We start from the raw sequence: 16,075 nt of genomic DNA, 5'->3' as shown, positions 1-16,075 counted from the left end.
AACCAACGTTTTGTGTCGTTTTTTGATTGTAAAACAGCAACAAGAAACGTAAATGAAACATAACAAATTATGATGGATCGATTGATTGAAATTCGTACGAATTGCCAAGCATATTGAATACATAATAAAAAAATTTGTTTTTTTTTTTTGTTGGACGAACACAAGATAATAATATATAGTTTGTTGTTTAGTTTTGGACGAGGACAATTTGTTGAGTATTTCGTTATTTTGTTGATAATTTTTTTTAATTTTTTTTTTTTGGGTTTTTTATATTTTTGATTAATATGCATCGTGTGTAACGGGATGATTAAGCAGGAAATGACCATGATGATATATTGTATATATTTTTGGTTTGTATGTAAATAAAAGAAACAAATGAAAACGATTAACATTTAGTTAGCAACTTGATATCAAATATTTGGTATATGGTTTAGCTAAAGATATACGTCACTCTACTCTAGCTATAAAGTGAGCGATTCTCTTTGCATAGACTTAAGCTAAGATTATGAAGATACAAGTAGATGTGATATATATTAATATATGTATGTATGTATAGATATATGTATGCAAATATAGGTTTAGCTGTGTGCTGATGTGGAATGGGTTTCGTGGTGACAGTATCAACATTTAGAACGTGCTCTAACTACACACATATGTACAAACACATACACTCATACACACACATGCATACACAGATAAAAGCTACATACATTTATTTTGTAAATTATATTTAGTAATAAAAAACAACTTCATGCAATGGCAACTAGATTTATATGTATTTGTTGTTCTTTTCTCATGCAATGCACTCGTTGCTGCGGCCCACATTATTATTATTGTTGTTGTTGTTGTCAGCATTGTTGTTGTTGTTATTATTGTTGCTGTTGCTGTTGTTGCTATTGCTATTCAAGTTATTCAAATTGGCTATCTGATTGGATAGATTATTGAAGGCCAAGTTTAAAGATCTAGCAGCTGGCGTTACCCCAAAGCCCGCCTCCTCCAGCGCCCCATCGTCGACCAAGGTGCCGGCGCTGCTGCTGTTGCCATTGCTTAGCAGATCGCTCGTCGAGGCGAACCCACCATAGGCAGCTGCCAATTTGGCACTGCTGCTGCTGCTGCTGCTGGCCAGTCGCTGCTGTGGCTTGGCAACGGGCAACGAGCCGCCCTGCTTGCCGCCCACAGCGGCCAGGCTGCTGCCAGGCAGCGTCTTGGTGGACGAGCTGGCCCCCGAGTCGAGCTTCAGGTTGCTGTTCTTCTCCTTCTCCTGCAGCAGATTGAGGCTCGAATCGAATACGTTTTTCTGCAACAGCTCGTGGTAGTAGTAGGGCGTGGTGCGTCGCTCTATGGAGACGGCACGGCGACCCAGACAGGCGGCAGCTGCCGCGGCACGTTGGCCGCTGCGCTCGCTATGGAGGGCGGCTGCAGCCGATCGCGCTGCATTGCTGTTCAGCTGATAGTGATAGCTGTTGTTGCTGCTGCTGCTCAGCAAGTTGGGCTGCGAGCTGTGGTATTGGGAGGCGGCGTCCTCATCGACTGAGGCGCCATCGATGCCGCCGCCATCCAGCAGGTGGCCCTTGCTGCCCGGCATGGAGGAGGCGGGCTTCAGAATGGGCGCCATGTTGTAGGACTGGCGACTGCGCGACTCGAAGCTGCCGTGCATATACTGCCCGGGGTCGTAGCCAATGGGCGGGGGGCGTGGCGGCGGAGTTAGAGTGCAATCGTTAAGGGGTATTAGCGAAAAGGAGTTGCGCCTAAGCCTAGCCGGATTGTAGCGCGGCACCGAGACCGAAGTGGGGCGACAGCAAGCTAGCTTGCAGGGCTGAGCAATGTAGGGGGGGAAGAGCATTTCAGTGGGGGACTCGGGAAGCTACTTCCCACACATGGGCGGAGGGTTATTCAACATTGTACAGTCATGAATGTGTCAGAGGTTGGGCATGTGAGGTGTTTAGTTTGTGTTTGTGTTTCAAGAGGGGGAAAAAATGTTAGAAAATCAAATTAGAAATATTGACCATAACCAGTTGTAGAAAAAGAATCAAAGAGTTATTTTCAATAAATACAAATTAGTTAAAGTAGAGTTTAAGTTAGCTAAGCTCGTGTCTGTGTGTGGGACAACATTACAGTGATCCCTCGGAAATTGTAAAATTTGGCAAGTCAAAAACATAAATAATATTTATAGATTTCATTTGACAATCAATTCAATTGAATTCTATTTAGACTAAAAATATATGTAAAATTATTTGAATTCTTTAAAAGAGTTAACTGAAGCGTTATACTTTCCGAGAGATTTCTGTACTGTAGATTTCTAAGACTATTGTAATTAAGTACATTTTTTGATATGCTTACAATAGTAAATAGTAATAAAGTGGGAATCTAAAGAAAAATAAGTTAAATAAGTTGATGATATACAATTGTTCCCTATCTCATAGTTTTCGCAACTACATCTGAAGTCTATTTGTAAAAATAAATAATAATAAACAACTTGTAAATGATATAGGAATATGTTCCCTATTTTATAGTTCTTGAAACTGCACTACATGTCATAATCATAGTCTGACTTCTAATGCTAATCAAATATATTATGACACCGAAAATTGTATATTTAATTTAGAGTAATTAAAAAAAAATAAGATAAAGTAAGAATAAAAACTTAAATATTCTTCTTAAGGTACTTCTATTTCTCTCTCTAATAATATATATAAAAACTTCAGCAAGTCTTAAGGCCTTCTACAGTCTAATTGGAAAGCATTTCTTGCTTGAGCTCCATCACCAGCGTCGACATGCTCACCCATATCGAGTTGCGTAAGTAGTTTCTGTTATCAGGTTGCGTAAGTATGTAAATATGATTAGAGTTTCACGACAACGACATCGACATCGACACTATGAATGCTACTGAACTTATAACTAGGCTAGGCACTACGTGTACACAAGGCACTAGACAACAAAACAAGTTCAAGTTCAGTTGTTGTAAAAGTTTCCAAATCGAACTCACCTTGGACTCGGACATCCAGACGGCGCCGCTCTGCTGCAGATCGATCGAGTCGCGCAGCTTGCGGTACCAGGACTCCTCGTCGTTCAGCACCAGCTGCGTGCTGAAGATGTGCGACCAGACGCGGTCCAGCTTCTGGCACTGCTCGAGCAGCTTCTTGGAGCTCTTGTGCGCCGCCTTTGGCAGGCCGTGGCGCAGCTGCTTGATCACGTGCTTGCTGTCGGTCTTCAGGAATATGACAATGGGATAGAATTGTGCATAGTTGAGGCGGTCCACCGCGTTGGGCGTTATGTCCAGCAGCGCATGCTTGCCGCGATCCATGATGTCGCGTATGTGCGACAGCCGGACGATGCGGCACTTGCTGTTGCCGCTGCCGTTGGCGCTGCTGCTGCCGTTGCCGTTGCTGGTCTTGTCGTCATCCTGCAGCGGGGTGCAGAACTTGTCGGGATAGTCTTTGGCTAGCTTCTCTCTGGCCAGGTCGGAGACGGGACCGAATAGAACGAGGGGTCGCACGAACCCAGGATGGCGTAGCACGACGCGTTCGTAAGCGGGAAACTTGGAAATGCTGTCCGAGAAGACGACATCGTCCCAGTTCTCGCGCGAGAGGCTCTTGGAGCGGCGATGTGTGGAACTGGCAGAGGAGCAAGCAGAGATTTACATATTAGAGTGGAATCATTCTTCGGAGCAATGACATTTTGAGACTTACCGGCGACGTCTGAAGAAATTGCCGCGTGATTCATTGGCATTCATCTCCTTTTTGGTGGCATTGAATTGAGCTGTGGCCAGCTCCTCGGCCCGGGACTTGTTGGGTATGACACCGCGCTGCATTTCCTGGTGGCCGCGGCCGATCTTCAGCACCTGCCACGAGCCGACGACGCCGTTGTGGAGCGTATCGATCACACGGAACACGTCGCCCGCCTTGAAGGCCATCTCGCCCTTGGAGGGGTTGTCGCAGTGGAAGTGGGTCTTGATGTGGAAGGAGTCGCCGCGCTGATTGGTCACCACCTCGTCGTACTCCTCCTTGCAGTACTGCACTATCAGATCGATGCGATCCTGCAGGCTGAGCAGGAACAGCACCGCCTCCTCGCGCGTCACTCCGTGCATGTCCATGTCGTTCACTTTGAGTATCTTGTCGCCAGGCATGAGGCCTTGGAGCGACGCTGGTGAGCCGGGCTGCACGGCGGTCACGAAGATGCCCGCCTCATTACCGCCCGTCAGCCGAATGCCGACGCTGCCCTCTTTCTGGAATGAGATGAAACGCGGCTCGGCACTCTGGCGCTCCTCGTAAAGCTGGCGTCGCGAGCTATAGAAGTCCTCCTGGGCGGCACGCGGCGGTGGTGGCCTCGGCGGCTCATCCACACGCCCACGCCCGCCGTTGGTGGGCGTCACAGGGCGGTCCAGCTGCTGCAGCGAGACGCCGTCCATGAGCGGACCACGGGAGCGTCCACGCGGCGTGAGGTTGCTCTTCTCCTCGCTGAGGCCGTTGCCATTGATGCTGGGTCCGTTGGAGGTGCGCGTGGGCGGCTGCACGTAGAGATTCTGTGAGGAGTAGCTGGCGCCACCGGGCAGATAGGCGTCATCCAGATTATTGCTGCAGCCGGACACCTGTGCCTGGTGCGTGGCATACAGATTCGCATTGGCCTGCTGATGGCCCGAGTTGTTCAGCTGATTGACCACCGCCTGGTTGGTAATATCCCGCAGCACGACCAAATTGAGGCGCTCCTTGCAGCCGTCGATGATCTTCTTGGCCTCCTTGAGGCTCATGGTGTCCGCGCAGTTCGTGTTGTGAATGCGCGTTATGACGTCGCCCTCCTGCAGCGAGTAGCCGTTCGCCGTCAGCTGATCGCGCGCCTTCGTCGAGATCTCCTTGACGAACAGCCGGCAGCCCAGCACAATGCCATAGTCGTCCTTCTTGCTGCCCTTGCTCAGCGTCACCTTGATGGGCTGTGTGCCGCTCCCGCTCCCGTTCTGCACTAGCGACGAGTTCAGCGAGTTCGGCTGGCTCATGCTGGACAGCGCGGCGCTGGGCGCCTGGCTGCCCACCAAGCCACTGCCATTGCCATTGGTCAGGCCCAGGCCCACGGAGCTCATGCTGTGCGAGTGCTGATGCTGTGCGGGATTCGTTGCTGCCACGTTCAGTGGCACGCGACGCTTCACGACCAGTGTGACCGTATTGCCGCTGTCGCGCAGCACCTGTACAGCCGTGGCATATTCTACATTCTCCAGCGAGACGCCATTCACTGTGATTATGCGATCATTTACTCTGCAAGTGGGGGAGGGAAACAGAGAGAGAAAAGGTGGTTAAGTTATGTTAGATATATGGAAACTTTAGGATTATCATATGGAGTACTTTGAACAAAGTTTAAGTACGCGAAAAACATGAAAATGCATTTAACTTATTCTGATAGTCATTAAATTTCATAATTTCATTACGCAACATCATTCGATCTGTAGATGAATATAATGATGTATGGCTATTATCATTATATACTCATATAATACTTTTATCTTAATCTATAGATCAACGATTATATGAAGAAATTATACTGAAGATAATTCAATAGAAAAATGTGTCAGAATATAGTTACATTTATTCTAAAAAAAATCTAGGTTAGATCTTGTTACTGATCTTTTTCTCCAAATCAGTTTCTTGAACTAACAAAAAATCGTCTTTTCAATTTATAAATTACACAGTATTTATCATATCAGTTGGCATTTAATATAACTTTAACCATAGATACGCAGTTCATAACAAATTCTAAGTGAATATCTCATAAATTAATTTATTTTTTTATTATTAACAACCGACTTGTATATGTATATTAAAGTAATTAAAAGTTATAGAGTCGTGGCTCAAGCTATTATGATTGTAAGTGAAATATATGTCAAACCTATGGAGCAGCCACCTATGGACCAGTCCACGTCGTGACCGGACTTCGATAATCGGCTTTGTGCCACTGCACACCGATGCGGGTCATTGGGAGGCGACCTTGTTCTATTGGAACTTTGAAGTGGAAATGGAAATTTATACAATCATTAGTCTAGCAGCAATAATTAACGAATAATACACAGTAGCAAGAGCTGCTAAGGCGCTCTAAAACATAAAAGGTTAGCCAGCCAGCGATTGGCCGAGAGAGTGCAGACCGTAGCGAGATCGTCAATGGTAAATACTTATATATCTGGTTACATGCTGGCCATAGAGAGAAATCAGGTTGTGCACGGATCGGAGTCATACGCTAATAGACAGCCAATTGTGTGTGCCCAACTTGACGCGAGACACAAGGGGATAGAATAGAGCGTGAAATGAGCCGATGCGGCGAAACGAGTACGAGAACAGAGACGGAGGAAGATAGAGATAGAGATAGAGAGAGCGAGGGAGAGTGATATAGGGGCAGCTAAGCGGCTTCCGTATTTCAATAGCACCATGCGGGCTCAGCTATATAAGTATATATAGAGCTGTATGTATATAAAGATATATAGGTACTTCATTTCTATACCTGTTCGACTATTGCAAACTGTTCTTGGAACGGAACATAAGAGGATGACGCGGAAAAAGTACAAATAAACTCAATAGTACATGACTATAGATAAATGTGCAAACCTAAATACATATACATATATATGTCTGTTTGTGTGTGTTGGTGTGATAATGATAATGATGGGAATTGAATGTCTACGCCGACATAATTAACATGTCTAAGAGCGCATGAACCGCCGATGCCCAGCTGGAGGATCTGTGCCGCATTTTACTTTCCGTTGACAGTCCGGCTAGCCTTCAGCTAAGCAATTAAGCTGCTCAAATATGCGGCAAGCGAATAGTTGGTAAAGCAGCTGAAGAAGAAGAGGCAACAAGCAGATATAGCGAAGCGCAGCCCAGGCATTTGCTGGGCAAACATTCCACTAGAAATAACAGTGAAACTTCGACTTCAGCTACAGCTTTTATCCAACTGTGCTCACAGGCTTTTGGCCCAGCTCAGTCTAGCTCTGCTCCATTCACTGCCTTGACAGTCAGCCGTCGAGCCGGCCGGGCGGCCTTTTATGTTGCAGCTAATTTACACTTGTCGCCGCCGCACAAATATTTTCCAGCTCTATTCTTGGGATTTTACATTTTCCTTTTGAAATTGCCAGCTGGCTGTCCGTCTGTCTGTCTGTCTGTCTATCTATCCGTCCGTCCGCCTGCCAGGTAGACAAACTCAAATTGTTCGCTGCAGTGTAAATAGTTTCTTTGGAAAAAAGATTATGACAAGTTTTTAATCACACGAGCACGAAATGGCATTGGGTAGGTCGCTCCGCATCTATTGAAAAACGCTTTGGAATTTTTATTATCAGCAGCGCTCGCTGCCGCCGAGGAGATGTGCCCCAGCCCAGCATATTCGGGGCGTTGGTTTAATTATACAAAGGCTCCAGCTACGTGATCCGAAGTTTTCAAGCATTTACCTTCATTTTTTTTTTTTTTTTTCTTTTTGGAAATATTCCCTTTTTTCTGTTTTTATTTAAAGTTCTAAGCACAAGATTAACGATGTCAGATGTGATGCTCTGTCAATAGCCGGACTTATGAACTCAGGCTGTCAGAGCGTGCTGAGCATATTAAATTGGATATTTCTATAGTAAAGGGGTTTGCTTCAGCTCAAAGACTGAACGAACGATCAATGAAAAGAGTGAAAAAGAGGAAATGCGTTTTAAATAAACACACACAGTTTTGGTATAGCGTAGAGTTTCTGGATTATCATTTTTTAACAGATTTGTTGGTTAACTTAAACTGAGGAATGATTTAAGATTTTGTTAGATTTTTTAATCGAAGTTGATATAAGACTAAGCTTTATAAAAGCACTTATGAAATTTCTATTATCTATTATGTATTATCTTAATCTAATATAAACAATATTCCCATTGGAGCTGTACGAATTTCGATAAGGGCTCGCCGAATAGGAAATGCAAAGTTTGAGTTTGTTTGCGCTAAACAAAGCCTCAAATGGAATTGAGATCGTGAGAGTACCATCTTATGGGGGCACATTAAAAAGGCAAAGAAACAGCATGTTCAACATTTCAAACACAACAATTAGTTTCCTGCCTCGACAGCGACAACAGCTGACACATCAGACGCAGAATCGGAATCAGAATTATTATTTTGTCGTACATAATTAACAGCAGCTGGATGGCTCTACACGTTGTACACGATATTTGCCAAGTCACTTTGGGCTCTAGGGAGTCGTTGCATGAGGTTGACGAACAGTTCTTGTAAAATGCATACGTACATATATATATTAGTAGTTGTGGTTGTACTTACTGCAAACGATCCTCGGCTGGTCCACCTTTGAGCACATCGCTGACTGCAATTGAGGGATCGCCGTTGGCGAAGTGGGGATTATCACGTCCACCGGAAACGGCAATGCCAAACCCGTAGCCGGGCACTCGAGTCACCGAAACTGTGTGATACTCCCATGTGGTACGATCGCCCTGCAAACACAGAAAAAAAAAAAACATTGAAAAGGTATTGTAATGAAATATAAAATACATATGCATATATACAAATATTTGTTATGTGTGTGTGTGTGTATGTGTGAATGTAAAAGAGACGACTATTTGCTTACAACTCTCCACAGTTCTCTCTCTCTCTCTCTCTCTCTTTAGTTTGCGTTTTTTTCTTCAATTTATTTCAATATATTTTAATTGAAATTTGTTAAGGATGGGCGCCCATCACTGCAACGAGGCGGAAGTGCACAGCAATGTGACTTCCGTTTTACAATTTACATACGAACTACACTTGCCTTAGCCCCAGTCAAAGCATTTTCCAATTTTATGCCCTAGCTCATTTTATGGCTAATAGAAAAATTACAACAGCAAAAATAAAAGTCATAATGGTAAATATTTTTATAGCTTTCGCAGTAAGTGCGATAACGTTATGAATGAGTAAGTGTGGCTAGAAAAGCAACAAGTTATATCCAGTTGAATACAGAAGTTGAGATCAACTGGTTAAAAGACTTTCACCACGTCAACATCAATTGACAATCTAATTTAAAGAATTCTCGACTTTCGCTGCATGGAAATTCAGTTGTATAAACTCAAGTGAAGTATCTAAAATATTCAGTCTATATATACTTATTTAAACTCAGGTATTTTGCAACAAATATATTTAAAACATTTCTGTCACTGGCAATTAATTGTTGTTTTTCGTTCCGCGACTCGTAAATCTCATTTACTTTCACTGCGGGTGGTGGTTCCTTCTGTCGATTCGATATGCGACCCTCAACCCTGAAGTCCATCAGAAAGTTGTTTGTGCGCGCTTAATTATATCTCAATCAGTAGACAAATCCAATCAAATCAATTAAATATATAAATCCCAGGCAGTTGCATTCGCTGTGAATCATTGCACTCAATTCAGAGACCCCCAGACTTGCCGCAGAGCCAATCCCCGATTCCGAACAAAGCGAAAGCCGTGCACAAGCCTCTGAGGTGGGCGCCAAGAAATAAATGGTGTTACGACTAGACGCGACGCATCCAATTTCGAAATCATTTGCAACTAAACAAAACCCAAAACTTAAAAAAAATTATATTAATTTCACGTGGGCTGTGCGCGACGTGTGCCTAAATTAAAAATAAAAGACCTCAAGCCATATATAAAAATAAACTTAAAAAAAAAAAAAAAAAACGGAGAAGAATTTGTTGTGCATGCGTGGGCAAAAGTTATAAATATTTATTTTTTACACGTTTGCAGGTGTAGACATTATAGGCAAGGCTCCCCCTACAACGGGACCCATCCTTGAATTAGCATGAGATGCATTTGTTGTAAATTTTGTATTTTTGTTGTATTTTTCATTTTTCATCTGGCTTTGGGGTTTCTTTACGTTATGCTCCGCTTGACTGAGACATTAAACAAAAGATTTATATAGAGATTTATGTAGGTGCACGGAGCACACATGGTGACCGAGTTCCGCTACAAGCGGAGCGGGGCGATAAAATTATAATTAAGTTAATTGCAAGTGAAATTAGCCTGAAGTTTAATGATGTGCTCCGAAGTGAAGGCGTGCGGAAAACTTGAACGACTGCGAGGGCGAATTCGACTTTCTTTGTAGTTGTTATTGTTGATGTTCGGAATTTAATTGGGCGGGTAGCGTGGAACGCATACAACTCACTGTTTCTCTTACACATATGATATGCATGTCGAGTTGAGGCATTGCTCTAATGAGGTTCGTATTACAAACAAGAAACCTGAATAAACAATTGATATTGAATTGCCATATGGCCAATACTCAATATGTAACTCAATATGTACTAAATATAAATAAATAAAAATACTGAATATACATATGTAAATGTAAGTACTGACAATGATCTTTAAAAATATTTTTGATAAAACTTTTAAACGATAACAACAAAAAATAGAGAAGACGCAAAATAAGTTAAGACTTCTCTAAATAACACACAGAAGCAATACACAAGGTATATAAGGTAGACCTAATAACAACTTAAAATATTCTGAATACCTTGATTACAATGACCTAATATTTAATCAGAAATCAAAAACGTAATCAAAATGATCACATTGAGCAAGTATGTATGTACTGTAAACCGCTTTTAACTTCCCATAAGATAATGATGATTTTTTTTGAATGCTTGGAATTTAAGTGGGGAGTTCTACCTGTTTGGAGCACTTGAGAAATTCCAAAGCGTCAAGTTTTATGTAACTTAACCTTCATAAAAAATATTTCTTTGTCATCCAATTTAGATGGTTTATCTGTGTAAAGCTCGGATTTATTCATAATTTAAGTCGTAACAACTTGATTTATAGAGCATTTAACGCTGCCCGACGATTATAAGGAAAAACTAAGCAGACAGTGAGCTAGAGAGGGAGATAGAGATAGACACACCCTAGGGCAAAACACTTGTTGTTGTTGCTTACCAACATGTTGTTAGGCACATAATCCGGAAACTTCATTGTAACAATGTTTCGTGTTGATGTTGTTTGTTGAATGTTGTTGAAAGAAAATGAAATTGTTTCTCATACAGCGTACGAACTTTGAGCCAGTCAAAGCAATTAAGTTTAGCATTTAATTCAATTGTACGACATATTTAAATGTTTTTTTATTTTTGGTTTCTTCGAACTTATGTTTCACTTGTTTGCCTAACGATAAAAGCCAAGATATGAAAACACTTCAAGACATAAAGCCAAAAAAAAAAAAAAGAGGGAATATAACAAAATATGGCAAGCTCGCAACGAGTTATAAATAAAAGTAATAACAAAGCAAAAATGGAGAAAAAAGGGTAGATAATAAAATCGAATTAAATTGTGGAGAGTGCGAACCGCAGCTGATGTCACTTTCAATTGTTATTTACTTGAAAAATGTTGCATAATTAATTGCACTTTGGCAGTGAGCTAATGATTTATAAATAAACTTGAGTTTAGCTGCAGCTCGGCTCAGATTTGAGTTTCCAGTCGAAATTTATTGAGGAATTTCTAGCAGCATATGGCAGCCGGCAAAGCGGAGCGAATTTGCATACTGTTGTATTTCTTTCCACTTTATGGCGAATATCTATCAATACGCGTCATCCGGTAGCGCACGGATACGAAGTGAGTTGTTGGCGTTGTCGGCGGCTGCTTAACATATTTTGTTTTTGTTTTTGTTTTTCTTTTGGCATTTATTAATTTGTTTTTGCGTTTCAGGGGTGTTGTTTCGTGGCCAGCCAAGGTGGCTTTAATTAACACGCACACACGAATTTACACGCTAATTGCTTGGCACACGCACTTTAAGATACATCACTGCCGAAAGTATCTCAGCTGCGATCGCAGTCAGCGCCAAACAATTGCTGAAAGCAATCGCATTGTGCCCCCCTTCTTAGGGGAGCGCGAGCGCTGAAGCTGAAGCCAATGACCGAGCAGCTGCAAATTTGGAGCGCAATTGCAGCATGTAACGTTGTAACTGTTGGATGCACCGAAAGTGAAATGCTTGCGCCTTGCAGCTGCGCTTCACTGGGCACTGGACACTGGTGCAATCCAAGCGGGAGCGATACGAGTGGCTCAGTGACTCAGTGGGTTTTGCCTTTCGATTGGCATTAGCATTTCTATATGGATTGGTTGGAGTTGCTATTTGGGCAGCTGGCCAACTAATTAACATTTACATTTCACAGAGGAGGTCAGGTATGCGCTCGTTGTACGTTGTATCTTAGGGAGATACTTCGCGTCGTTGTCAATCGCGCCGTCGCAGTCCGCTCGCGGCAAACGTTGACGTTGACGGCTTGAAACACGCTTCGAAACTATTTTACAATTGTGGATGGCAGTCGCCGACGACCGAGAGTCACAAGATCCAGAACCGGAGAGCGAAACGAGCCGAGGCGCAGCCACAGACGACGATGACGAAGGCACAGCACAAAACAAACAAGAGAATAAAGGCGAAGACAAAACGAGCGGCGTGCAGTAGCCGCTGCTGCTGCTGCTGCTCGGACCCGAAACGTATTTGGCGAAGTTGTTGGCTGCTGCCCTATCTATAGTTGCATTCCTATCGGTGTGTGTGTGGAAGCTATTGCGTGTGTGTGCGTGTGTGAGTGTCTCTCTTCATGCCTGTTTGTGTGTGGCTTCCATTGAGGCCGGAAAGCGGCAGCGAAGACTAAAATGTAAACAAACCGACGAAAGTAAACAGCGATATTTGATAAAAGTGTGTATGAAAGAGATGCTCCGCTTGTTTGTCTGACGTGCTGTGGAACCTAATGTGATGTGGAACTTGAATGGCTATGCGTTTGGAATTCATAAGGAATGTTTTTCAAAGAGAAGTTCCTTGTGAAATCACGAAGAAACAAGGCAAAAAAAGAGCTGAGCCAGTTTTTATGATGCTTCCTCTTTCTCGCAGTTGTAGCTGTTGAAATATGTAGTTCGTTTCATCACAAAGTTAAATGTAGTTTATTGACTCTTCTACTGTTCTTGTAATCCACACTAAATGCACACAACATACATTTGTATGTATTGTATATATGTATGTATGTAAATACATACATACATACGTAATTGTATATGTATGTATGCATCTAAGCTTCTTCTGAGATTACATGTCAAGCAAGCACTTGAAGAGTCAAAAGTTGAAAAGTTCACAGCTTGATGCGCATTAAATGGCAACTTCAATTCAATTAAACGCCCCCACCGATCCCCCGGGCACAATGGCATCTTAATTCAATCAAGCGAGTGCTTATTAAACGCTTCAAGTGACAACCAGACAAAGCTCAAGATCCCATTACGAGAGAACAAGAGAACAGCAATTGCAGTTGCACTCACTACATGCACATGTAGTGTATGTGTGTGTGTGTGTGAAGTAAGCAGAGCTAGAGCAGAGCATTCCATGAATTAAATTCTAGACGCCAAAGGAAAATGTGCAAACTATGCAAAACTTTCATGAATTAAAGACCCAGTGAGACTTTGCATATGTGTGTGTGAGTACAAAATATGCAGAGATATTCATTTACTAGCTCTAGACAGTCGTCACCATCATCATCATCATCATCATCATCATCATCATCATGATCATTGCCATCATCAGCTATGGGGGCTCGCTGACAGCGACTGCAACTGACAGTCGCTGTTATTTATGCAAAATGAAAAGCAAATCGTGAAGCCAGTTGCCACTCCTAAATGGAGCTACTCCATCAACACAAACGACATCGACGACGATGACAGCGACGACGGCGACGACGATATGCTTTTCATGTAAAATGTGAGCGACTCGATGCCAGCTCGCTCCTATGCCAATATCAACTATTGTGCCAACAATGAGTAGAACGAGACTCTCTGGAATTTCTATAAAGTAGAATTTCATATTATTGTAGTTCTTCTTCTTGTTGTTGTTTATCGATGTTGGTGTGAAACAGGGCTCAATAAAGCGTTTGTTTTCATACCAAAAATAAAACAATGCTCAGACATACACAGACATTCGCACACACACACACACACATACGCTCACACATTTAGATTGACAGTCAGTCGGCTAAAACAATGGGCAAATATTGTCGGAATTGTGAATATTGAATTGCATTAATGGATATTGAGTTTGCTGTGCGATTCATTCATAGAGCAAAATTTAATGGTTGCTAAAGCTTAGATACTCTCTCTCTATGTAAATAGCATATACAAATGTATGTATGTACATACATATTTTATATGTAAATATGATTATTAATAATGTAATAAATTTTGAACAGTCGATATGATTTATGTATATGGAATCAATTATGTATAAAAATGTATAAAATATTTTGTTTTTACATTTTTGGTTTTTGAATATTAGATATACTATTTTGATGTTAGGTCAACTTAAGATTTATCCGAAAATTTTACATACATACATATGTATGTATGTACCTTCTATATCTTTTAGTATATATGTAAATATTATTAAGTTTAACTAATCTATTTCTATCCTTCATTCCCATTTTATAGGGGCCATACAGATCTGATCTCGTATGAATTGAAGAGAGCAATGTTATCTTCAAAATGTGTGAGGTCAGTCGAATTCTTTACATAAGCATTCGTTCAGTCACAGTTGTGCCGCACCCAAGTTGGAAGCGCGCTCTTTAAATGATCTATTTAATTTGCCCAACACCTCCTGCAGAGATTTAACCTTTTCTATTCGTTAGTTCTGTCGGTGTTTATCGTCTTCGCGCAATGCAATTTATCAACATTCTAATGATTTTTTAATCTATTTCGTTTTAGTGGCTGTACGCTGTTCCCAGGCATTTTCAAGGAGACGCCCTAGGTAGGTACCAGAAAAAAAAAAAACACACACACACACACACATAGCAACAACAATAAAAGGTCTTTCAGCCCTAGGGAAACTTTGGCTTTGCCCTCGCAGGTAGCAACACGTCCAAACACGAGCATGTCTAGACATGCACAACCGTGGATTACAATCAATGCAACATGTTCCACAAGCACACACACTAACACACACACACACACAGCAGTTGACATAGCCTGGGAGGAAGTGCTTGTTTCCATGCGGACCAATTGATAAACAATTGACTTTGGCGCACAACACTAAAATGCAATCAACCGTTAACATTTCGTGTGCAAATGGTTGCCTCCTCTCTCGAGGGTTGTTCAATCGAATCGAACTATTAAACTCTTTTTCGAGCAACATGCGCAAGGGCTGCTAACTTTCAGATACTCGGTTTCAATGTTATGTTTGCAATTTAATATTATGATGTATTTGTTTAACATATCAATCTTGAACAATCCATAATAATAATCTCTGTTCAGAAATATCTAGTAAACATTGTCAACTGGAATATGGATACGCCCGTTTCCCATATGAAAACAGGGTACAAAAAGTTGGCACAAAGTTGTGTTTGCTAAATGCCAAAAGTTGTTCATCTCTCTCGCTCTGTCGTTATCCCTCTCTATTTCTCACTGCTTCCTCTCTTTCCTTCCTATTAAATCATTGTCAAAGTGCAAAAGTAAACAGTTTTTAAGATAAATGCTTGCATAAAATTTGGATTATTTATGGATCTGCAAATATTTGCTATATACAAACCATAAATTGTTTGCATGGCACGAAATTTGTTTATTGTTTATTTTAAATAATTATATAGCACAGATATATAGTTATTTAAATTTATGTATTATATATTTTTTATTGTTTTTTTTTTTTTAATATTTTTTGCTATCTACTAACAAAAAAAAAATTGTTTTATTAAGTAATGAAAAAGTTAACAAAAAGTTGTATTTAATTTGTTATTGAAGTTTTATAATCAGAAATTTATCTTTTTCCAGCCAAATAAATTTATTGTTTTCATTAATTTTCCTGATTGATACACCTTAATGTAATATTTGGGGTATTGCCCACATATACTGATGCACATCAGGTGTGAAGGCAGAACAACCAAAACTTTGCCTGCCTTTTCGATGGCATGAATATCGGTGGCAGGCAGGACACAAGTCTCGCCGCGAATGCAGGGGGAAGGACATTGACGGGGATGAGTTTTCCGTGTTCCATCGCTCGTGTATGACAGACGAGTCTGTCTGCGACGATTAACAAGTCTGGGGCAAAAGGAGTGTGGGGGCCAGGGCTGCCCAGCTGATATTGGGTAAGTTTGAATGTGTGAAGCGATTTG

General features: G+C 41.6%; 1 protein-coding gene across 14 annotated transcripts in view; it reads right to left on the bottom strand.

The window, feature by feature from the left end:
• The window catches only part of pyd (zonula occludens-like protein polychaetoid), a 112,780-nt gene that overhangs the window by 10,229 nt on the left and 86,476 nt on the right, over positions 1-16,075 (bottom strand). For 7 of the 14 annotated variants that reach the window (XM_089256409.1, XM_089256411.1, XM_089256410.1 and 4 more), the window contains 3 exons: positions 8,271-8,440; positions 3,690-5,246; positions 2,987-3,614 (listed from right to left, as the gene is read on the bottom strand). In XM_089256409.1, coding sequence (XP_089112535.1) covers positions 2,987-3,614; positions 3,690-5,246; positions 8,271-8,440 — 2,355 coding nt within the window. Of the gene's footprint in view, positions 1-133; positions 1,865-2,986; positions 3,615-3,689; positions 5,247-8,270; positions 8,441-10,883; positions 11,106-11,317; positions 11,800-12,100; positions 12,259-16,075 lie in introns of those variants that run through there. The other 7 variants (XM_089256418.1, XM_089256419.1, XM_089256422.1 and 4 more) reach the window with 5 other exon arrangements.

The sequence above is a fragment of the Drosophila navojoa genome, chromosome 2 (genome assembly GCF_054131105.1).
Source record: "Drosophila navojoa isolate 15081-1374.11 chromosome 2, UAZ_NAV_1.0, whole genome shotgun sequence".
NCBI lineage: Eukaryota > Metazoa > Arthropoda > Insecta > Diptera > Drosophilidae > Drosophila > Drosophila navojoa.
The sequence above is the reverse complement of the archived record's forward strand: the minus strand, read 5'-3'. Positions and strand labels throughout refer to the sequence as shown.